Source organism: Lagopus leucura, unplaced genomic scaffold (assembly GCF_019238085.1).
Source record: "Lagopus leucura isolate 7727_CA_CO unplaced genomic scaffold, USGS_WTPT01 Super-Scaffold_100002, whole genome shotgun sequence".
Taxonomy (NCBI): domain Eukaryota; kingdom Metazoa; phylum Chordata; class Aves; order Galliformes; family Phasianidae; genus Lagopus; species Lagopus leucura.
Window position 1 is genome coordinate 46077694 of NW_024962263.1, and position 24629 is coordinate 46102322.

General features: G+C 40.2%; 1 protein-coding gene across 1 annotated transcript in view; it reads left to right on the plus strand.

Moving 5' to 3' along the window:
- The first annotated feature begins 360 nt into the window (after nucleotides 1-360).
- Nucleotides 361-24629, plus strand: part of TTC39C (tetratricopeptide repeat domain 39C) — a 32778-nt gene continuing 8509 nt past the window's right edge. Inside the window, exons 1-8 of the mRNA XM_042869563.1 lie at nucleotides 361-603; nucleotides 11140-11188; nucleotides 12774-12902; nucleotides 13578-13692; nucleotides 17265-17619; nucleotides 18904-19072; nucleotides 22847-22940; nucleotides 24102-24209. Of these exons, the coding sequence (XP_042725497.1) occupies nucleotides 458-603; nucleotides 11140-11188; nucleotides 12774-12902; nucleotides 13578-13692; nucleotides 17265-17619; nucleotides 18904-19072; nucleotides 22847-22940; nucleotides 24102-24209 (1165 nt within the window). The 5' untranslated portion in view covers nucleotides 361-457. The remainder of the gene's footprint in view (nucleotides 604-11139; nucleotides 11189-12773; nucleotides 12903-13577; nucleotides 13693-17264; nucleotides 17620-18903; nucleotides 19073-22846; nucleotides 22941-24101; nucleotides 24210-24629) is intronic.

Here is a 24629-nt window from a genome sequence, read left to right on the forward strand (position 1 = left end):
CTACGAGGAGGAATCCCAACGTCATCCTCCTCACCTGGTCACTCTCAACCGACGGAGCTTCCCCTCTTCAGAGGACTCAGAGGCTTCTAGACCTCCCCTACAAACCCACAACCCCTCACAGCAACTCCCAAAGCTCGCCGGCTCCGCACAACCCCTCCCCCGCCTCATCCCTCATCCACCCAGCGCAGCCGCGGGCGGATCCGATCCCCCGCCCGCTACCACCCTCGGCCCGCCGGCCACCGAGGCGCATGCGCGGTCCCCTCGGCGCCTGCGCGGTGCGGAGTGAGGCGGGCGCCGCCGCGTTCCGAGGGCTACGGGCGCGAGGTGGCTCCGCGTCACTGCAGCGCGGGAGGGCTGCTGACGGGACGCGGCCCGGCCGCGGGCACCCGGCGCCTTCCTCCGCGGTAGAGACAAGGAAAGGACAGAGCCGGCTGCGTCCCGCTGCCCCCTCGCCCTTATGGCCGGCTCGGAGCAGCCGCCGGCGCGGCGGGAGGACGGGGAAGCTCCGTTGCCTATCGAGGACTCGGAGCTGGCGCTGGCCGGTATCAACATGCTGCTCAACAACGGCTTCCGCGAGTCCGACCAGCTCTTCAAGAAGTACCGGTGAGCGCCTGGGCGCCTCCCCGCAGCGGCGGCTCTCGCGCAGCTGCCCCGGGCTGGGGGCGGCGGCTCTGCTTGCCCTCGTTTGTCTGAGCGGGGCCGGGGCTGCTGTAGTCGTGCATCTCTTCTGAATAATTGATGTGCTCTGTGCGGCTGTTGTCTGTGTGATTAAAAATACCTCCGCTGGCTTAGAATAGCGCTTCGTCAGCGATGCTGTACTTCAGCACTGAAGTTTTATTTGCTAAAGGTGAAGCTTGGTGCAAAAGAGTGGCTGGAAGGGGACTTGCAGCTTCAGAATCCCCCCTTCATAGCAGAGTACTGCATCGCTGTGCACCTGCCACAGCCTTAAAGGTTTTGTTCCATCGTGCTGCCCTGTTCCGTAGTGCTGCCTTGCTGCCATCTGGTTGTGTGGTGTAGAGCTGATTGCAGCGCTGCAGGTGATGAGGAAGGTCCCAGCTCTCTTGTTGGCTGATGTCATAGGCTGCTGTAGGTATCTTTTTTTTTTCTTTTCTTTCAGGGTGCCAGTTAAGGAAAACCTTACTGTTTTTCTTGCTCTGCCCTCTCTGTGGTTGTTCTTTCTCTCACTGATATGAATCTAGGACCAGTCCAGGAATCCTAGATATGTAGTGTTCTTGTGTTGTAGAATAATGCTTGGGAGTACAATGGGCATGGTTCCTGTTCCTGTGTTCAAAATGCAGTTTAGTTCTCCCTGTAGTACAAAGAGAATAAGTAATGATATCTTCTACAAATTCTTTTCTTGTTTATCTGTAACATTTGCTTCTATAGATCTCACTTGAGAAGTGCAGAAGCTTCTTTTTTTTTTTTTTTTTCTTTCCAGGTGCGGGCTTCTTTGTTTGATTTTTATCAAAAGGTGTCCTTTAGCTTAAGTGTATTGTTTGATCTTGGCCTTTAAACACTACCCACAAGGAGTAAATTGGAATTCTTTCATTAGGTTAAGTGGTTTTGCCATTCATAAATTAATAATCACCATCTTGTTTTTTAAAAATCTCTGCAAAAAAGATTTTCTGCAAAAATCTCCAGCCTCGTCCCAAAATATGTAGCAGGGTTCTTGCTGGAAACTGACAGCCCTTTGTTGAGATGCAGGTTAGGTGTATATTGCAGTTGCATGTAGAGGTGGGAAAGAAAATACAGCAAAGCATGCTTAATCTACAAATTCCAGTTCTGGAGACATCTGGGGAATGGAACTTCCCTTGGTCAACAGCTTTCAGTTCAGTACTGGTTTCGGACATGTTCTTCCCTACAAGGACTTAAGTAATACAGTTATGTGTTTATTTGCATACAGCCCTAAATAAGAATGTTTTTGTTGGTATGCACTTGAAATTATCAAGTAGAGCCTATCCCTAATGGGATTGGTAGGTTGAAGGAGCAGCTTTTGGGAGTTCTCCCTGGTTTGGTGTTGATGTTTGTCACTTACAGCATTAGGGCTCAAAGCTGTCTGATGAAATGCAGCTTTTTGAACTTAGCCTGGTGTGAGCGTGTGTTAACAGTTATGCCTTCACTTTTAGCAGTTATCATCAGATAAACGGAAAAAAAAAAACAAAAAAACACCAAAAAACACACTACAGAAACTTTTCAGGAACCTATAAGGTTATTTGTTTGAAAACTTAACTACACGCTGACACTTCGGTTCTGTTAACCACATTGTTTAATCAATTAGAATTGTTCCCTAGAAACTACTGGTTTTGCTTCTGCTTTTTATTTCTTATTTCATTATTACCTTTGTTATTTCCTCACTTGCTACCAGAATGATCTTGTGAAAAATCAGTGCTGCTTTGAGACAGTAAACAACCTTGGTGACTCTTAAGGAGGGCTGACGTTCCAAAGCGAACTCAAACTGGTTTCTTTGCTACACAGTGCCTGTGGATCTTCCAAAGAGCTGTCTGAGCCCCAGATCAGTTTAACAAAAAACAACCCATAACTGCTTGTAATGCAGTTCTTGAGGAAACAAAGGTAGAAATCGCAGTGTATGTATAACTGCAATGATAAAATTCTGCCTTTGAATTGGTTGGCTTTGGAATCATTATTACTATGTCATGCAAAGACATAGTTAAGAAAATACTGTGCCTTTTGATCTTTAGGGTTTGTGTATGCCTGTTTAAAACGGAAAGAAGTCACATGCAGCATATAGCCAGAACTGGATTGATTATCACTGTAAAGCCATTAGTCTTTTGTCAGGTGTAGCCCGTGACTTGTTTTTTGTTGAACCAGACTTGACAGAAGTTATGGGAGCTTGAAAAATCATCTGCAAGCCACATTAATAAGTGCATACATTTTTTTGTTTGTGATTTCTTTTTTTCTTTTAAGAAACCTAGATTCCCCACCTGATGGTGGTGTGGACTTTCTGATCATGAGCTCAATATGAACAAATACAGTATTTTCATAGATCTGCAACAGATGGCACCACTGCCTTTAATTCCTTTAGCGTTATCGTTATAAATTTATAGTTTAAACTGTCAGAACTGGTATTAATCAGTACTAGTATTAATCTTTCTATTCAGTATGGGCAGTATTGACACCATCTGAGTTCTGATGGGGTTAAACTGGTGGTGTGGAGGTTAACCAAGGACTTGGCATAACAAGTGGAGCCCAGAGCCAGCCTGCGGGATGGCATTGCTTTGGTGGACCACTTTGGCACTAGCAAGAATACTGAAATGGAGTGTTCTTTCTGCATTCCTGCTTTGTGGGATTCCTTAACATTTAAGAATAGAAGAAAGAGGCTAAAGGCATTTTTTGCTGATTCTTCTTTTTTTTTTTTAAGAGCATTTCCAATTCAGAAATGGTTTAAAAAACGTCCTTCAGCTAAGAAGAGAGAAGACTGTCAAGTATAATCAAAAGCTCTTTAACTGAATGTTGACTCACAGCGTAGAGCAGAAGATTAGGGATATTATAAATCCAGCAGCCTTCTGTCTCCTGCTGCAGAAATGTTTGGCTATTATGAATGGCTCTTACTTCTGAGAGGGATTAATGAAGTTTTCAACTTTTGTGTAAGTGAAAGGAGAAATGGAACAAGGTGGGTAAGTGAGATGTATACTGTAAGGTCTTCTCAGAAGAAAATAAGGACAGTGTGGTGGAAATGTGATTCTAAAACAAAACATGTACAGGTTTAAAGGATGGGGTCGGCGAATAAAAACGTACTGTATGACCTGTTTGGTGAAGGAGATCTTGAAGAAAAATAAAAAATGGAAGAAAATATAAGAGAACCAATAGAAATGCGTAGTACATGAATTTTTAAAACCTGGAGTTTTTTAAGAGGTAATGTTTTAGACAACAGATGAAAGTAAGCAATAAAAATACAAGGTGACATTAAGCCAGCATTGATCAGTAGGTAGATTGTCTCCCTGCTGTTGAAACTCTTGTTTATGGAGCTCAGCTAAGGAATGTTAAGAGGGAAAATGAAATGTAGATGTTTCAGTAGCTTCTTTAAAGATAAGGGCAGGAGAGTGGGAATTGACGTAAGTCAGTGGGGTGAAGGCTGATGGCGTCCTGATTGACAGCATGCAAAGAAGTCCTGAATGCCCTAATAGCAACCCAGTGAGCTATTATTTATTACAGTGACAGAGACAGGAGAGCAGCTGCTAGATAGGAAGGAGATATATATATATATCCTTCATATATATATATATATGTGTATATATATATATATATATATATATACATATATATATATGAAGGAAGCTGTTTTTAGCAGCACTGTTTAACATGTGTAGGAAATGTGTATCTTAAAGTAAGATTTCATTTCTCAGGGTTAGTGCATTGCACTAAATGGTGCACGTAACTAGAAAAGTGACCTGCATACGTGGCAATCACGTTGAATGTGACACGTGGTTTTTTGGCCTTCAAGTTGGAAACAGGTATTGCTGCCAAACAAAGTGGTAAAAAGGGTGGAGGGGAAGTAAAAAGATCCGTTGGCCAAATGGAACGGACTCAGACAGTTCATGGGTAGATGACAGAAAGGTAAACAGAAATCCAAGTTATTAACTAACTTCTAACTCAGAAGTTAGAAGGCAGGCTGGTGGAGATTGTAGAATTGTGCTAGTATGTGGATCTTATGTTAAAGCCAACTAACTTATTTTAAAGAAACTGACTTTGAAGGGTGGCTTGCTATTTCATATGCCAGTATCTGCTGAGGTGTGTACTCGTATGAAGAGCCAGCCTATGTCTGTAATCTCACAAATAATTTTTGGAATACATTTGAGAAAAATCTTTGGCCAAAGGAGCGGTATGTTTTTGCAGTAAATTCCTTATGGTTGTGTGTATGTTGCGTTTCTGCTTGTTTTAAAATATTCATTAGCTGCTTCTATATTTATCTATGAACTTAGACAAATTCTTAATTTTTCATTACGCTTCCGTCTCCTACTTTGGAGGAGAACAATTTATTTTGTTTCATCCTGAGCATCACCATCTGTGTGACTGGAATTCTTAATGGGTCGTGGCTGAAGCAGCAGTGCCTAGAAAAGCTGGGGGTCGTATTGGTGGGTTAGTCACTCTTATGTTATTTAAAGTTAAATGTGAGCTGGACTGTAGTAGCTTTAGAATCTAATGTTTGATTTGCAGGGGAAATACTATCATGGAAATGGATATAGGAAAAAATGCTGGGAAATTTTTTTTATTTTTTTTATTTTTTTTTTTACTTTTAGTGATAAAATAGTGCTGTATTGTCTCAGCCTTAGTAAACAGAGGCTTAAAACTCCAAAATTTGTTATCATCGTGTGAAAATGGGGCATGGTCAATGCCTTTTCTTCTGAAAGTGAGCTATTGTCTTGAAACTGTGCCGTGAAAGGAGGTGAATGGCTTGGGATTTATTGGAAGAAGCAGTGCTTCGTGTAATACTACTTTCATATAGTTGGAAAAGAGATCTGTTTCAGTGAGTTTAAGTTTAGTAAGCTTAGTATTCACAGAAAGCAAAGGTGGGAACTTTGCTGTGATGCAAATGCTTATCACGAGGAAGGTGATAACAGTAATAAAAGAACTTATTTACCATTTGATGAGCATCTGTTGAGGTATCACAATGCACCGAACACCCAGCATCAGTCTAATATTTTAAGAATTTCTTTGTATTGCTGAGCTTTTTTTAACCCTGCCATCAAGTGTGTTTGTTTTGAGCACACGTTTGTTTTGAGCAGTAATTCCTCAGAGCTGAAACAGTGTCTACTCCTTATCTGGTGTTATGAGTTTTATATTCATCTCATAGGTTGCACAGGCTTCATCTTCCCAGCACTTACGCCTTGAAAAGAGATGGTGGGTGCGCACAGCTTACGTCTATCCTTTCAAGAATGCCTGGGTAATTCAGCTCTTTGGAAGCTGGCAAAAAGTGATTGGCTACCTTCAGTATTTAGGGTCTTTAATGTTATGGTGTTGTGGTGCTTTGTAGCATCCCTGAAATGTGATGCAGGTGAGACTTGAATTGCACTCTCCGCTTAGATATTTGTGAACTTTGATGAGTTTTCCCCTGAGCCTCCTCTCCTGCAGGCACAACAGACTCAGCTCTCACAGCCTCTTCTCACAAGAGAGATGCACCAGTCCCTTCAGCATCCTGGTGTTCCTCTGTTGGACCATCTTCAGTATGTCATACTTCTCTTGAACTGGGGAGCAAAGAACTGGACCCAGTGCTCCATGTGCAGCTTCACCAGTCTCGAGTATAGGGGAAGGATCACCTCACTTGACCTGCTGGCAGTGCCTTGCCCAATACAGCCTTCTCAGCAGCAAGGGCAAGCGGCTGGCTCATGTGTACCTCAGTGTTCGTCAGAGCACTGAAGTCCTTTCCTGCAGGGCTACTTAACAGCTGGGTTGTCCCCAGTGTGTCGTGGTGCCTGGGGTTATCTTTCTCCGTGTGGAAGACTTGTTTTATGTATTTGTTGAACTGCATGAAGTTCCTGAGAAGACAATGCAAAGATAACACAGGACAGTCCACAAAACTATATGCATGAATTTGTGAGAGAAAATGTAATTCACTGGTTTCAGTGTGGGATTTTCCTGATCCTGACACCAGATTTCCCATTTAAAAGTCTTGTGACTGTTCTTCACTCAGTGTAGGTTATTGCTTCAAAGTGGTAAAGACAACATGGATATTGCAACATCCCCATGTTCATTTGAATTGAATTCTATAACTCATGTCCGTGTCAGTATAGCCATCATTTTACTGTTGGTGTTATTTCAAGTGATGCTTTTTTTTTTTTTTTTTTTTTTTTAAATCTTACATCTTTTGGGGTTTTTGAGAAGGATGTGAAGTTGTGTCTTCAGAATACACTGAATGGAGGGTTATTTTCTTGCAAGTGTGCTTTTCTTAGAAACTTATTTTGGTCATCTGTCATGTGTGTGCATTCCTTATCCCATGTATCATAGAACCATAGAATCCTTAGAGTTGGAAGGGACCTCTGAAGGCTGTCTAGTCCAAATCCCTTGCAATGAACAGGGACACCGCAGCTAGATCAGGTTGCACAGGGCCTGATCCAGCCTTGCTTTGAAAGTCTTCAAAGATGGCGCATCAACCACATCTCTGGGCAATCTGTTCCAGTGCCTCACCACCCCCACTGTAAAAGATTTTATCTAACCTAAATCCAGCCTCTTTGAGCTTGTAACCATTTCCCCTCATTCTGTCGCCACAGACCCTGCTAACAAGTTTGTTCCTTTCTTTCTGCAGCTTCCTTTTAGATATTGAAAGGCTGCTATCAGGTCACCTTGCAGCCTTCTCTTCTCCAGGCTAAACAGCCCTAGCTCTCTCAGCCTGTCCTCGGAGGAGAGATGTTCCATCCCTTACATCACTTTTGTGGTCCTCCTCTGGACGCTCTCCAACAGCTCCATGTCTCTCCTGTACAGAGGACAGCACATCTGGATGCAGTACTCCAGGTGTGATCTCACCAGTGCAGAGTAGAGGGGCAGGATCACCTCCCTTTAACTGCTAGCCACACTCCTTTTGATGCAGCCCGGGATACAGTTGGTTTTCTGAGCTGAGGGCACATTGCTGGCTCATGTCTAGCTTGCCATCCATCAGTAACGCCAGGTCTTTTTTGGCAGAGCTGTGCTCAATCCTTTCATCCCCCAGCTTGTATTGATAATTGGGATTTCCTTGACCCAAGTGCAAGATCTTGCACTTGAGTTTGTTGAACTTCATGAGGTTCACCAAGGCCCACTGCTCAAGCCTGTCTGGGTGTAGTGATTGCACCCCACAGCTTGGTGTCATCAGCAAATGTGCTGAGAGTGCCTTCGACCCCAGTGTCAGTGTCACTGATGGAGATATTAAAGAGAATTGACCACTGCCCTCTGGACTCAACCCTGCAGCCAGTTCTTTGTCCATCAAGCAGTCCACACATCAAATCCATATATTCCAACATGAAGAGAAGGGTGTTGTTGGGTACAGCGTCAAAGGCCTTACTGAAGTTGACACAGATGACATGAGTGGCTATTCCATTGTCCATTGATGCAGTGACACCATCATAGAAGGCCACTAGCTTGATCAAGCAGGATTTGCCCTTGGTGGAGCCATGCTGATTTTTCCATGTCAGTTCCCTGCCTTCCATATGCCTTAACATAGCTAAGGCAAATTCAGTTGAGATACAAACTAAGAGCAAGAGTCTGCTGCTGTGAAATTGCCATGATTTAGTTGCCAGACTTTCCTGGTCTCAACGAGAAGCATCTCCAAGATGAAGTATAATGTTACATGTTGTGTTTTCTTGCTTCAGGGCCCACGTGTTCTGTATTGACAGTGCTTTTATACGGAGTCTTCTTTAATTTTCAGTCATTCAATCTGCAGCATTTTACCTCATGCATTACACTGAGTGATCTTTTCAGAATAATGATTTTTCTCTCATTTTTCATTGTCTGGGTAAGAATTGTAAGTCATAGAATCACAGAATGGTTTGGGTTGGAAGAGACCTTTAAGATCATCTAGCTCCAACTCCCTGCTATAGGCAGGGACACCTCCCTCTTGACCAGGTGGCTCACAGCTCCAGCCAGCCTGGCTTTGAATGCTCCCAGGGAGGGCACTGAGAGTTTCAAAGAGCTGTGTTGAAGTGTATTGACAAATATTTATTTGAAAAATTTCTCAAGTTTTCTTAAATCAACTTAGGCAAATATGCTTGAAAATCTGTCTTTCTTAAATTTTTTTTTCTTTTAATGATTGTTACTTGCTATAAGCAGTTCAGAGTCTTGTAATCCTGGAAGAGCAGTTGACTCTTAAATGTAACTACTGCTGTATTCACATTCTCCCAATAGAAATATAAAGGCTTTCAAAATGCATATGTAGGCATCAATATTTCAATACATATATGCACTCTTAAAAACAGGTTCTTACATCCTAAAAAGGTAAGGCAAACAGGTATTTTGGAAGATGTTGGAAGAGCCTGCTCCTTTTGGTGTTTCTGTTGAGGTGCTGGATGAGATGCTGTGCTGTTTCAATCTCCGCTGTTGTGTTGTTTATGCAGTTTTAACAGCTTTGCTCCCAAACATGGCCTAAATTCACTCGCTCTGTTTGAAAATATTGTTCCCTTGGTAGGGAATCACTTTACATCTGAATCTGATGTATTTCAAGCTTTTTAAGCTTCTGCAGCTATTTCTGTAACAGAGTATCTGTGTTTATAAAGATTCATTTAAAAAAAAAAAATAACAGCCTTGAATTGAAAATATTTTCATATGGATCAGTTCTACTATTTGTTCTGTAGTTCCACAGTATTTAATTTGCGTTTATACTTCAGTGAGAAGATTCCTATATTCCTTGCCAAGTCCTAAGGAACGCGTGGATGCTGCTTCCTTCTGAGAGCCAAATGTTGCTGCGTGTATTCCATCAGTTTCTGTGCGCGGAGGAAACAAACCCTCCCCATCTTGGTTCTGTTCTACAAGGTTTTAGTACAAGGCATAAAACTTTAGCTGTTTTTTTTTTTTCTTCTTTCATTTTAACACGTGTTGAGACGCTTGAATTTTAATTTCTCCCTTAAAGTAACCTCTTGATCCGTGCCTAGTAGCAAAGCGACATTTTCAGTGTGGATGGAAGCTGAAGAATGAGCTCGAGAAGTGCGTTCTAAGGATGTAATGGAAAGTACAGTCATTATTTATGGCACACCTTTTGGCTTGTTGATCTTTCCCCCCATGTTTTAAAAGTCTGTTGAGGGCGATGACTTTGAATTTGCTCTGAATGGATTTCAGTATGAAACACTGACTATCTACAGGTGCTGAATCAGGATTCTGACACATCGTTCGAAAATACATCTAGATATTTATCCCAAATTTGCCACCTTGTTTGCCTTGGCCGTCCTGCTTTCTCCCTTATTATGCAGATCTTGGGAAGCTGAAAAATCTTAGAATCATAGAGTCACTCAGGTTGGAAAAGACCTTAAAGATCATCAAGTCCAACCACAACCTATTCATACTACCCTAACTCTAACAACTCACTGCTAAATCATGTCCCTGAGCACCACATCCAAACAGTTTTTAAGCACATCCAGGGACGGTCACTCAACCACCTCCCTGGGAAAACACTTACTTTATATTTGAGCTTTCTTGAAGGCATGATGTGTGACTTTGTACATAAGGGCACGAGCGTAACTATTTCTTGTGCTGGTCTGTTTGGCAGCTGTGGGCGTGCGGTGTTGGTGCTGCAGTGCTTGTGCCCTTGAGATGTATGGTGGAGGTTACACGCTCTGGAGCAGGGTGGTGAGGCTGGGAACTGCATGCCTCATGAGTTACAAGGAGGATGATGAGATAGGCAGCGTGTGCTGAGAGTGCCGGAGGCAGCACATTTAACTTGTGTAGCTGACTGCTGCTCTCTTTATAACACAGCTGTTGGTAGGCTGCATTCCAGATAGGGAATAATAGCAGAGGTTTCCTGGTGACTATTCATGTTGACTTACAGCAAAGAGGAGAACACCTGATGTAGTTTTTTAAGCAGCAAATTATCTTAGAACTGTTCCATGTAGTGGAGTAAGATATGTATTCTTTCTTTAGAATAGAGCAGCAAAAACCCACCTGCTTTGTTGCAACTTAATTTCTAACAACTTCTGTGGCATGTGATTTATTATTTATAATTGAAATGAATTAGCTTTATGAGTGGAGGGAGAAGTGGGAATCCCTTAATAGAACCACTTGACATTTGTGTGCAAAGTCATAATAGTAGTGATAGATGGTGAAGAAGAGTAAAATCAGTGGATTTTGAAAGTTTGCTACCTTGAAATTTTTTTTTTTTGTCATGTTCAAAATGTGTTTTCGTGGCAGTGGCTGCTCTTAATAAATAAAATCAACAGCTTAATGTGCAAAAATTATTTGAAGATATATTCAAGTCCTAGTAGAAATGATGAATAGGTATGCCCACATATAATTATAATTTGCCTTTCCATTTCCATTAGGTTTTGCTGAAGGATGCAACTCAACACCTAAAAAAGCCAACCCCACCAACCAGCCAAAAAAAAAAAAAAAAAAAGAATCACCTACATTTATTTACTGATGTATTATTCAAAATCAAGAAGTGTAATATCAGTCTTTCCAATTGAAAATGTGTGTGGAGTTAACTGCTCTTTGTTTCCTTTTCAGAAATCATAGCCCGCTAATGAGTTTTGGAGCCAGTTTTGTCAGTTTTTTGGTGAGTAGATGGGAGCAGAGAGTAACCATAGATCCCTGCTCTTGTGGTTGATGTCTGAACGTGAATGCTTGAGTTTGTAATGGTGGAGGTAAATGTTTGTATGTGAATGCATGAATTCATAGTAATGGATACTTTAATCTGTTTCTTTTTATGAGACTTAGTTTTTTCAAAGTATTAGGTGAAGGGTATGAAGAAAACAAGTCTTTATGTTACATAAAAGTTGTTTACTGATGTGGTTTAAATAGAAAGTAAATGTCTGAGAAGCTGAATCACAGAACATATGAAATATTTATGTGTTCCAATAAGAGAGCCATAAGAAAACCCTCTCTTATATGTGCAATAGAGGTATTATTACAATAACACTCATAATGTTTTCATAATAGCTTTTGCTGTTGCAATTAAACTGTATTAAAAATGAGAATATCTTTTTAAAAAAGGGAGCAGATCTTAGTTTTAGACTGTCTTTATCCTGATATTGCTGGTTAATGTTAGATTGCACCAGGAACTGCCAGTGCTAATATTCTTTTTAAAGTCAGAATTTATGCCATTTGCTAGAAATAAATACGTTGTAAATGAAGTTAACTTGAATTCTCTGTAAGGTCTGTATGCAGTACAAGGGAAAATATTGATTAGGAAATCTGTGGTGTGTGATTTGGTTTTGAGTCAAGGAAGGGAGAAGGGAAAGAGGAAGAATCTCCCAGGTTTGCTTATCTGAATTGATGCATTGAACCAGCGTAACATCAGAGAACAGCATCAGTGGATCTTGAACATATTTTGCTTAGCATCTGTTCTAAACATAGCTGCAGCACTCTGCATGTCTGTGTCTTTCAGGGCTTTTGTTTAGTAAAGCAGTGAGAAGTTACTTGTCCCTAAATTCTTTCTGAATTCGTCCAGTGATAGTTGGTCTGATGCATGTTTTCTTTTTTCTAATTGGTTTTTCCTTCTTACGCATGTAGGAATTCTGGTTCCTATTTACTTATTATGCAGTAGCTGTCACATATTACTGACTAGGTTGCCCAAGGAGGCTGTGGATGCCCCATCCCTGGAGGCATTCAAGGCCAGGCTGGATGTGGCTCTGGGCAGCCTGGTGTGCTGGTTGGTGACCCTGCACATAGCAGGGGGGTTGAAACTAGATGATCATTGTGGTCCTTTTCAACCCAGGCCGTTCTGTGATTCCATTATTTCTATGGATGAGTTACATAAAAGCAGTATCTTCTGCATGGAAGCAAATGGTGCCTTACGTAACAAGAATTGAAAGCGAGTTTTCACAGATTCCTCTTGCACTTAATGCAGTGTGACAACGTACTCAGTTTGATAGCATATGAAATTTTATTAAGACAAGGGGAGAAGTCTTAGTTAATAGGATCTGGTTGGTTGTATGGTTTTGGTAAGGCACGCTCAGGTTCTGGTTTGCTTCTTTGTAGAAGTATACGTGCTGATGTATGTGTTGATGTTAATACATTAATGAAAAAGGAAATTTTGTAGTCAGATTTCATGAAAGCTTTCATCAAAACTTCCTGCAGCTTTTGCAGGAATAGTAATATTTCATTTTTATCTCCCAAATTTGTGTTCTGTTTTTTGGCAGAATGCCATGATGACGTTTGAAGAGGAGAAAATGCAGCTGGCATGTGACGACTTAAAGGCTACAGAAAAGCTGTGTGAGAGTGACGAAGCTGGAGTTATTGAAACAATCAAGAATAAAATTAAAAAGAATGTAAGAGCATTATCTGTAAAATGTGGAATCATATATTGGATAAATATTTCTGGAAACCTCCCTTCTGTGCTTTGTTGGCTGTTTTTTTTTTTTTTTTGCTAGATGGTTTTTGATATATGAAGAGCAGTTCAGATAAACAGTAAACGTAGAAAGTAAGTTGAACATCACAGTTTGAAATCTTAAGTGTCATACAGTAGTCACATTTAAGCATTTCCTCTTTTAAAGTGGGATGTTATGTTAATGTTAGCAGTTATTTTCATCAGACCTCAAATTAGGGAGCTACTAGAGTTATTTCAGGAAGCTCGTAGCCTGGCTGATTCAGGCTGAGTTTCATTCATACACACTCTAGCAATGCCCAAAAGATAAGATTGAGCCTGCATGAAAGTGCCAGGCGTATTCATAGGGAGTTTTCCCCTTTCTAGATTTTTCATTCTAAATAATGAAGGAAGAATAAAGCATGCAGACTGAGAAGTAAGACGTGATATTGATAGCAAATATTCAAAGTTTTCCTACTTATTAATCAGGAGTTTGTTTAATGAGTTAGCAAAGAAATTTTAGCATGGTTTTGCCCATGAAAATGCTTGCGGTTGGTTTTGGATTTGTTAGTTGTCAGGTTTAGACTAGTATTCTTTGTTATCTTTGCTAAAATTTCTGTGCTTGTGTTATTCCAAACAGGTCGATGGGCGAAAATCTCCTCTATCCATGATAGATCGTCTGCAAAGACAAATCATTGTAGCGGACTGTCAAGTCTACTTGGCTGTGCTCTCGTTTGTAAAACAAGAATTATCAGGTGCATTGTGGCTTTAATGTTTGTATGTATTTTTTGCATGTTATCTTTGTAGTAAAGGTTGACCTTAATATGGCAAGATAAGTGTTCACATCAATTAAGTTGATTCTATTTTAAGAGAATAGTTCCATTTGAGACAAAGGGTGAGTGTCCCCAGTTTGGTACGCTTGGAGAGGTATTTTTCTACCACTGTATATGTAATAGTGTGATAAGTAAGTTGTATTGGTACAGATTACAGCTTTTCCTCTTTTTTTTTGGAACCAACAGATTCACCTTAGATTGGTTGGAATCTTTTGCATAGTCCCATACAGGTGTTAGAGCAGTTGGTACAAAGGTGGTTATCATCTGTGTGCTACTTGTGGCCCGCGTGAGAAAAGAGGCTATAAAGAGCTGAAGCCCAGCCACCTGTGTGTCCCATAGGCATTATGGCTGTGACGACACAGATGACAAGATGACAGTGAAAGTAATTTTAAATGAACCATGTTCAAGTCTAAACTGCTGAATCAGTTCTTATTCTTTGGTCACCCAGGTGTGTCCTTGTGTGGCAAAGAGGTTAATCCCGTCTTATTGAATACAAACCTCCTTGTCTCATCTGAAAAGCTGCTCAAAAGGTTCTTCTTATGCACAGTCCTAAAACACTCCTTCATCTATGAGTTTACAGGGAAGGTGGTACAGGTCACGTGCAAAGGGAACACGTTTCCAGGTTCTTGTAAGAATTAGTGAACATCAAGAGGTGGCAGCCAGAGCAGGCTATCAGGGAAGTCCCTGCTGGTCAGCTGTAAGAAATTTGGGGAAATAACACTAAGATCCTTGGAAACATTAAAATCTTCCTGTGAAGGACAGTTACTTCTGTAAGACAGACTTGGTTTCTTTCAAGCCAGGTTGGCTAGAAGAAATTCAGGGCATGCTTTTGATTGCCATGTTGATGTCAACTGCTGCAGAAAGGTTTTCTTATTTTTGATGCTGTTGTAGGTCTTTGCTTTCTTTTTTTTTTTCTTTTTCTTTTTGCCTCCCTTCCTACCCTCCAGCTTTCTAAGTGGGTTGGGTACTATAATTGAGTGGTGTGTGTGCCCTTTCTCTCCTGTCTACTGCTCAGAGAACTGAAGTGGGTAGCAGAGATCTGCAGAGCATGCACTGTATTTGGGTTATTCTACTGAGGAAAAAATAAACCTGAAATCTTTAGTTAAAATTTGAAGCAGTTACGTGCAGTGTCAATGACTGTTAGTTACTGCCATTGTGACACCATTTAGCTAAATTGTTGGGTCAGTTATTTTAGGTTTTCTGAGTGTATTATCTTTCTGATTATGTATAAACATCTTGCTTTTGTGGTGAGGTTTCTGTACTGAAATAGCAACCAGATTACTGAAATGAGTCTCATTTCAAAGTAGTACAGAGGCAGATACATTTTGCTGATCAGTGGATGATGAGTGAAAAATTTCGTACTTTTTTCTTCCCGAAACAGTTTGACAAGAAGCATATGATGACATGCAAGCTGCTTTCTCATATGCCTAGCACATTTTCAGTTTTCCTCTCCACCCTCGTGGATGTAACAAAAATAGTTTCATCAAGAAGTCACTAATACAGCAACTTGCAGTAGCTTCCAACAGCAATCATAGAATCATAGAATCACTAAGGTTGGAAAAGACCTAAAAGATCACCCAGTCCAACCGTTCACCTATTCCCAATATTGAACTACCTTTTCTTAACTGCTGTTGTGGACATGATAGCTACTTTGAGAAGTTCTTCCTGAAAAATCTCAGCTTGGTGATTGGGCTTGGTTTCTTTCTTACGTTTAAAGAATCATACATTCAGTTTTTTATTGTATTAGATGATTTTATCTGAGCATATCAAATCTGTAAATCTCCTGGTCTTAACAAGCTGTTAGTGGCAGCTTACTGGTGAAGATAAAGCCTCGAGTTATACTATTTCCCACTCATGTCAGTTCTGCTTGATGCCCATGCCTGAATGTAGTACTTTTTCAAAGCTATTAACAGTAATGTGATCTATAGGATAAGTAAAACATCTTGGTTATCTTATTGGCAACCCTGCACGTAGCAGGGGGGTTGAAACTAGATGATCATTATGGTCCTTTTCAACCCAGGCCATTCTATGATGATTTGTCTATTGCTTTACTATTAAAAGTTGTTGAGTATTCATCTTGTGGTGAACCACATAATTCTTGAAATATTCTGCACAGCCAAAAAGTGACCTAATTGCTGAGAACTGGACTAACATAAGTCTCATAATGCAGCTGAATCACGGCAGCAGATTTGCTTTTATTCTTGTAACGGTTTAATACGGAGCTCAAGATACAGGATTCATTTTAAAGATGCTTTCTGTTCACGTTGACAGCACCCTTCTGTCACATCTGGGAAAATAAATGTTGCCATCTTTCTCACTGTAATTTGAGATTATCAAACCAGCTTTGCATAAACAGAATTGAAAAAGGAGTAATCTAATCAGTGATGAATTTACTTTTTTATTATGTCAAATACAGAGTGGCTGGGAATCAGCATTTTCCTGTTATTTGACGTAAGCCACAGTTTCTGATCTACTTCTGACATCACTGATAACGCTGATCTCTGCAAACTCGGTGGTACCCATTTAGAACACCACTGCTCTGTCCTTTTATTTTTTCTCATTTTCAGTCCTTTAAAACCTCTGTCAGTGCAGTTTGTAATTCGTGAGGCTTGAACACAGACAGAATGCTTATGTCAGCTTCTACAGTGAATGCACACAGGTATATTCTCTGTTTGCTTTCTGTTCACCACTTCTGCTATTCTCCAGGGATGTGCTGTAACCAGGATGGGTGCTGTGCAAGCACAAAGATCAGGCATCATATTCTGCAGTCGTGTCCTCCTGTAGAGTGGGCAGGAAGGCTCAGGCTTCCCATTCTAAACTAGGAATGGTCAAGACCAGGTTTTTAGGGACATTTAAGTACCCAGCTTGCATTTGAAATTTAAGAAGCCAGGCAACTGAAACGTATTTGAAAACATAGATTTTTAGTCTTTTTTTCTCCCCTTTTCTGTTTTTATCAATTATTTTTTTTAAATTATAAATTCCTGTATTTCACAGTTTGAGGGATGGGGGTAATAATGATGTTGAAATCCTTGTTGTCTGACCCAAGGGAAGGATTTTTGTTTCTTTTCTCCATTTTAAGTGTTCTTCCATAAACTTGCTTTGAACGTGATTTGAACTTCAGGCAAAACCTCTTTCAAACATTTCTCTGCCAAACAGTGATTTTGTCTCTATTGTGCAGTGGGACAGAATCCAGCATGGAGCTGTTTTGGTTTCTGTATTTCTTCCTGCCAGTTGTACTGCTGGATAGCTGCAGGAAAGTCCCTTTGTGTGGTGCACTGTTTAAAGGTCTTTGAGAAGCACTGAAGTTTGTATTGCTCAACATGAAAGATCTCTTGTACGTGACAGTAGCAGCTCGTTTTGCAAAATCCTTTCTGCAGTGTTAATTTAATGCTGATGGAGAGCATCCTGGGATACGTGAAACAGCATTTCCTCCTGATTGTGTTCCGCTTCTGAAACACCTTTCTTGAAATGTTTTTTTTTTCCTTGACATTTAGCATACATAAAAGGTGGATGGATCCTCCGAAAAGCCTGGAAAATTTACAATAAGTGCTATACGGACATTAATACGCTACAGGAGATTTATCAGAAGAAAGCTACTCAGGAATCCTTGACTTCTGACGCTGCAAATGATAATCATGTTGCTGCAGAAGGTGTAACGGAGGATTCGCTAAACAGACTGAAAGGTGCTGTTAGCTTTGGATATGGACTTTTTCATCTTTGCATATCCATGGTGCCCCCAAACCTGCTCAAAATCATCAACCTGCTGGGTTTTCCTGGAGACCGCCTGCAGGGGCTTTCTTCACTGATGTATGCAAGTGAAAGTAAGGACATGAAGGCCCCTTTAGCTACGTGAGTAGCTATATTGAAATGCTTTGGTAGATAACATAGTACTGAAAGTAAGTAAATGGGGGAAAAAAGATCAAAGCCAAAAAAAAAAAGTCATGTTGCTTTAAAGAAAACAACAGCAGGTAAAATAAACTTGCAGCTTGTTGTTTAATATGCCATGGTTTAGTGAATTCATCACTTACTAGTGCACTAGATCTCTCTGCTGACAGTTGTTTGTGTGCTTGGGGTTTGTTGGTGTTGTGCTGTATTCTTCAGCTCCTTTTATTCTGGTATCTAGTAACCCATATGTTAGTAAATACAAACATCCCTGGAACGCTCAGTAGATCTCTTCTATGGGGAGATCGTACCGTTTTGTATGAGAGTAACTGATGTCAATTATTTATCCTTAATACTGACCAACAGTCTTTCCAGTTTATTTTTAATTTTAGATCTGGGGAAAACTGAGTGTTTCCTTACTGTCTTTTTGTTCTTTGACCTTTCATATACCTATTTTTCTCCAACTCTTTGTATTACATTCAGGTCCTTTTCTTAGATGAAGGGTTACTCTGATGTTATTTAAAGCTATTTATGAGAACAGTTTATCACATTCTCTCTAAATTAATGCTTCTATTGTTGGACCTACTTTAAGTAATTTCAGATGTTGCTTCTGAAATATTGACATCAGAGCTAGTTTCTTCTGCTTGAGGAGATATATTTCTTAAAGATTAAGAAATGTTAAGAAAAACATTAAGGTTAAATGTTCCTTTTGATTTCTTTTGTGTTATTTCTGGGGGGGAAAATGCAGCATTCTTTTCCCCAGCGTGATGGTGAAGCAGGTATTCCTTCAGCTGGCCCTGGGAAGCTCTGTGCTCTGCCCTTCTTTTCTTGTGAGTGATGTAGGTCATGTAGAAGTCTGCCCTTCCAAACACCAGATATATTTCTGTTTTACATTGATTTCAGGTGTATATATGTGCTGGGAAGCGGGGTTGGTTTGTGTTATTTTTGTTTCCCAGTGAACGATTACATTCTACTGTTTTCCTGTGGGTTTTCCTGTTTTAAAATCCGTAGGCTTGTAAAGAGTTAATGGATATGATGCTTTCATACGTACTATGAGCTTGATGGTTACTTGCCTTTGGTTAAGTGCAGTGAATTGTAGGTACGCTGTGTGGTGGTGCATGGTGGTAGAGTTGTGTTCTGTAGTCAGGCTGTATAAGAACTTAAAGATGCCTCTCCTTTGTTTTTCAGGATCATTATCTTGAAATCTCTGTTTATGAGCTGTAATCACTTCTGCTCTTGTGTTCCTTTCAGATTAGCTCTGTTGTGGTACCATACAGTTGTTCGCCCCTTTTTTGCTCTTGATGGCAGTGATAACAAGGCAGGATTGAAAGAGGCAAAAGAGATTCTTGCAAAGAAAGAATCTGCTTACCCAAATTCTTCTCTGTTCATGTTCTTCAAGGGAAGAATACAACGATTAGAGGTACTGCATCTTTCTATTCTTTTGGCTGATGTTTTCCCCATCTCCTCCCCCTGCTATCTGATGTTTTTCTGATGTGAATGAGCTGGGCAAACTTTAATAAATTGTGACTGAAGATACGGATGTACAGTAAGATAAGTGAGAAGAGAGGATTAATTTCTTCCTAGTTGCAGGTTTGCATGCCAAATCAACCCTTGTGCTCCTGTCTGTTTTATTAGCACTTTGAAATTCTAATTCTTACACTATATTGTAACTCTGTGCTGTAAGTAACCTTGTTTGGTAACTTCTTGTGGTACAAATAGGCATTAGGGTTTCGCTTGTCAAGCTGAAATCTGAGTATTAGCTACTGAGTACGTAGCATTTATCTTCTGCTTTTCATTTTATGCATTGTTCGCTTACAGCTAAATCATCTTCAGTAATTTCCCTCAAATAATTGCTTTTGCATTTAAGAGAACAAAACAGGATGTTTTTCTGTTGCTATGGTGAGCCATGACCCAGCAGAATGCATTCCATGGAAATGTGGTTGTGAATGCTGTTGCAGAATGGTATTCTTCTAACATTGCAGCAACTTTGTGGCTTTTGGCTCAATTATTCTTTAAGAATAATCCAAGATGGTAAAAGTACTCCAGACAACTGCACTGCTGTGTTTATCAGTCCAGAGTATTTCTAAGGCATTTAGGCATTTCTAAGGCATTCATCATCAAGGAAACACAACCAAAGAGCACAAAACGTTCTTCTCATAATTTAAGAACTTGATATTGGTGTCCATTCTTTTGCTACGGTTTGCAGTTAATTATCACAAATGCAGCTTAATTTTGAGGAAGGTAGCTGCGGCAACAGAACAGAAGAGCAGTCTTCTGTGGCCTATATTATTTTGCAGGCATCCTCTTGCATGTGGCTTATTTATTGTGATGCGTTTCTTCTGTCATTCTGGAAGCAGTAGAGAATTATACTGTTGCAAGTGTTATTTTAGAGTGCTTGTATATAAAATGGTGCTTTTTATAGATGTCAAAGTTTAGCTCCAATTATAATAGTGCTAGAGGCCACGTGGCAAGGTTAACAAAGTAGTTAGCTTGAGTAGGCAGGATACCATTTGTTAGGCTCTGTAGCCATGCCATGGTCAGCAGAATGCTTTCTAGTTGCTAACAGGAATTTGATCCTTTCCTATACACACATTTGTTTGCATGGGAGCTGACCATTCAACAGTTGGGTTTTTTCCCTGCTCTTTCTTTGTTTTCATGAGTACTGTAGTGCTGAGAGATTGTTGAGTGTCCGTATAAATATTGCAGATTTGGGCATTGGTTTGCAGCATTTATCAAACTATCTGAACCAGAAGTGTGCTTACACTCACATTGTAACTAACATACAGCTAACTAGTTTCTACATCATGGAATGCCTTAGTTTGAAGAGACATAGAAGTTCACCCAGTCCCACCCCGTGCCATGGGCAGGGCTGCCACCCAGCAGCTCAGCTGCCCAGGGCCCCATCCAACCTGGCTTTGAGCACCTGCAGGGATGGGGCACCACAGCTTACATGGGCAGCTGTGCCAGCGCCTCACCAACCTCTGAGTAAAAAATTGGGAAAAACAGTGTTCTGGATCTGATGTATTTCTGCCTTTTAGCTTGCAATATTGCTTTCTCTTTTATGTAGACAGCAACACCTTTTAAGGATCTTAGTCTGCTTTTATAAATTGGACAAAACATCTTAGCCCAAACATCTTAAAAAGAGACTGATAGCTTCATGTGGAGGGAGGTGAGGGCACAGGGCAAAACCAAACCATGATAGAATCCTGAATCGAGCAAGGTCACTTCTCTTTGCCCATATTCTGGGTATGTATATATAAACACCTCTTTGGGCTGGGACGAAAACAAAACAACAAACAACCTCATGTTCTGAGGCTTGATCTGTTAGATTCTGACGTAGTTGAAGGCAGAAAAATTACCAAGTTCTCCTCTGACTGGCAAAACACCACTGGTTTGCTCAGGTGTGCTATAGTGTTCAATCTGCAGAGTAATAAAAATGTCCAGTGATATTACATTCCTAAATAAACTGCTGGCACATTCTCTTGATTTTTTTCAGTTATTTTTTTCTAATGTAGGGTTGGGGTAGTGTGGAAAGGAGAACTAGGCTGGGCAAGAGTAAAAAGAAGCACTGAAACCGAGAGTGAGTTTTTTTAGAATGGACTTTGTATTGTCTTTGTGTTATGTTCAAGAGAAGAATAAGTAAAGACCAAGGAATTACACATTTGTGTGTACATTTGTATTTGTCTAACTCTCATTATTTTAACTGTAAAAAGTCAGCTTTGATGTTCTACTTGCTGACTCATCTGCCTGTATAATTCTTACGTTCTACTCTCTGAAACAGTAAGTAGGTGGCAATTTTATTTTAAGAATTAACAATATGAGTAGAAATTCGTATTTTGCATGTTGTCCCAGTGCCTGGAGATAATTGATACTTTCAGTTATTGAGGAATATCTCTGTAGCATGCTCACTGAGCTTGATGCTTAAGGAAAGCTTATGCAGAAAACACTTGGCACTTCTTTTCAGTTTTTTCTGATAATGTGTGCTGAGGAGCATGTGCTGCTGTAGAGCAGAGCAAGCTGTGTATTGCACAGGCTCCCTGATAACTTTGAGGGCAAATATGCTCAACAGAAAGGCACATGGGTTACACTCTTCTGTCACACCTACAAACATCTTCATTTAGTCATTGCTTTGTTTTCTAAGTATTCAGTGTTTATACTGTTACAGCTACTGTAACTTCGGCAGTTGTGCTGTCTTGATGCAGTGTAAAGCATCTCAAATGGTTCTCCCTGAGGAGACAAATGAGGAAATCGAATGAAATCCTCTAGAGCTGGGCAGGGGTAGGGCAGGGAGCAGTGGCATGTCCTAAGGTACAACTCTGCCAAGTTTTACAGTGAATTTCAGACTTAAGAGTGAACAGAAGGAATACAGACACTGGTCTCGAAGGCTGAGAGGTTATCTTAACAGACTGGGAGTTGTGGGTGATCATCGTTACACTATTAAACTCCTCCAGTATCCTTCCACTTCCCCCTTCTTTCTCTCTTTACGTGACTGTTTGAAGGCAGGTCCATACCATAGATTCAATTTTTATTTTTGTATGTGTTAGAATTGATTATTATTACTTTGCAGGTACGTGCTTCGTGTTCTTGTGTAAGATTTCATTTAAATATAGACATATAGATATATTTTATAGAGTTGTTTTTTATTAGTGATACTTCCTTTTTCGCTTTTAATTTGGTTATTGCATTATGTTTTCTTGCTATTGTATTACATTATATTGTTAATATGAAATGTGGGGAAAAATCCTTCAGTATAGGACCTATTTAAGAGGTGTGCTCATTGTTGTAAATAAAGGCTTTGTCACAGTTTGTCCGTGCTTCCATTCAGAAGTGATCAGATGTAAATAGGTGGGAGGAGGGAAGCTGGCCAAAGTGCAGTGTGTAGCTGGTATGCAAAGGAGTGTTATCCCTTCTCTTTCAGTTAGCTCCGTGGTGACTTTTAATTGGTTTCAAGTCTGAAATCGGTGTTGAGTTTTTCCTCTCACTGGGATGTTTTGCCTCTCATCTAATCAAACCTGAGGCTGCACTCTGTATTACAGTGCTATCTGTTTTCACTCCTTTGTTATTTTTAAACTCATATTAACACGAAGCTGATTGTGTTCTTTAAAATGTGATGGATGATTTGATTTTGATAACTTCAGATATATTAATTTTTTTTTAATCTTTTTTCCCCTCCTCCCTCTTTCACCTTTGTTAGTGTCAAATCAATAGTGCCTTGGCTTCGTTTCATACTGCTTTGGAGCTCGCAACAGACCAAAGAGAGATTCAACATGTCTGCTTATATGAAATAGGTAAATGGGGTATCTTTATGCTATAAATATTTCACTTTCAAGTTTTGACTAATAACTTCAGTAAAGAAAAGGAACAATTTTGGTTAGGGTTATTAAAAAAGGTTTTAGAATACTGGCTCCTGTCTCGACCGGATAACATTAATCATAGAATCATAGAATGGCCTGGGTTGAAAAGGACCCCAAAGATCATCCAGTTCCAACCCCCTGCTATGTGCAGGGTCACCAGCCACCAGACCAGGCTGCCCAGAGCCACATCCAGCCTGGCCTTGAATGCCTCCAGGGATGGGGCATCCACAACCTCCTTGGGAAACCTGTTCCAGTGTGTCACCACCCTCTGTGTGAAAAACTTCCTCCTAATATCTAATCTAAATTTCCCCTGTCTCAGTTTAAAGCCCTTCCCCCTTGTCCTATCACTATCCACCCTCATAAACAGCCGTTCCCCCTCCTGCTTATACACTCCCTTCAAATACTGAAAGGCCACAACGAGGTCTCCCTGGAGCCTTCTCTTTTCCAAGCTAAAAGAAACCCAGTTCCCTCAACCTTTCTTCATAGGAGATGTGCTCCAGCCCTGTGACCATCAAATCATCCTGTCTTCTTATTTGGTTGAGTAGCACTCAGCAATTGTTTATAATTTTCAAGTTCTCTGAAACTGTTCACCTGCAGAAGATTATTTAAAATGGAACCCCTGTTTCTGTGTCAGAAATGAAAAGATTCTCAGGGAGCTTCAAAGATTGCAGGACCTATATTTTGTATTTCATTTTATGCTGCTGATGGAAGGAAATTACTAATATCAACAAAAAGTGTCATTCTTTTCTCTGCTTTTAATTTTCATGGAAATCTTTATAGTAGAGAAGCTTTAAATGTGTCTGGTTAAAGAAGATAAGGGAGCTGGTGGTAGCTAAGGAAGAGCTTTTGGTGTCTGTTTAGATTTGTTGTTAGTGTGAGTTGGTCTCCTTGTTTTGTACAGCACGAATAACTCAATACTTCGCAGTTAATTTAAACAAGATTTAAAATGTATTATCGATTAGTTTTGGTTTTAAATTTTCCAGTTATTGGTATAATTGTTAAGCTAGCTCCAGCTCTCGTAAGCAGGTGGTATTCTTCAGTGATGTTTACACCACGTTTGAATTACTGTGCTTTCATTATGTTGGTCTCTTTTAGGCTGGTGCAGCATGATAGAGATGAATTTCAAAGACGCCTTTGAGTCCTTTGAAAGGCTTAAGAATGAATCCAGGTGGTCTCAGTGCTATTATGCTTATTTAACAGCAGGTGAGTATTCAGTAATGGTTGCAAGTGATAAATCAGTGATGTGATGTGGTACTTTCGGTGTTGACTTGTGCTCTTAGAGTGTTCCACACTGCTGCTTATGCAGCTGTCAGACTGTACTTATGTAATTCTGTTTATGCAATTTGTTAATGCATGTGTATATATGCCCTTGCCCTCCAGATATGATTATTACATGACTATTGCTAAGCTGACAGCATATTGAAAAGATTTACTTAATAAATCCTTAGGTGTTAGGTGATACTGTGTCCTTTAATGGGTATGGAAAACATACAGACTTGTTAATGATCTCAGAGCATGCCTGGGAGAGTTGGGATTTCTGTGCTCATCAAGTCCCGCTCTAGGTCCTTTGCAGAAGTGCATGTTTTTTTTTCCTCATAACTCTGGTGTCTGATCTTTTTCCCT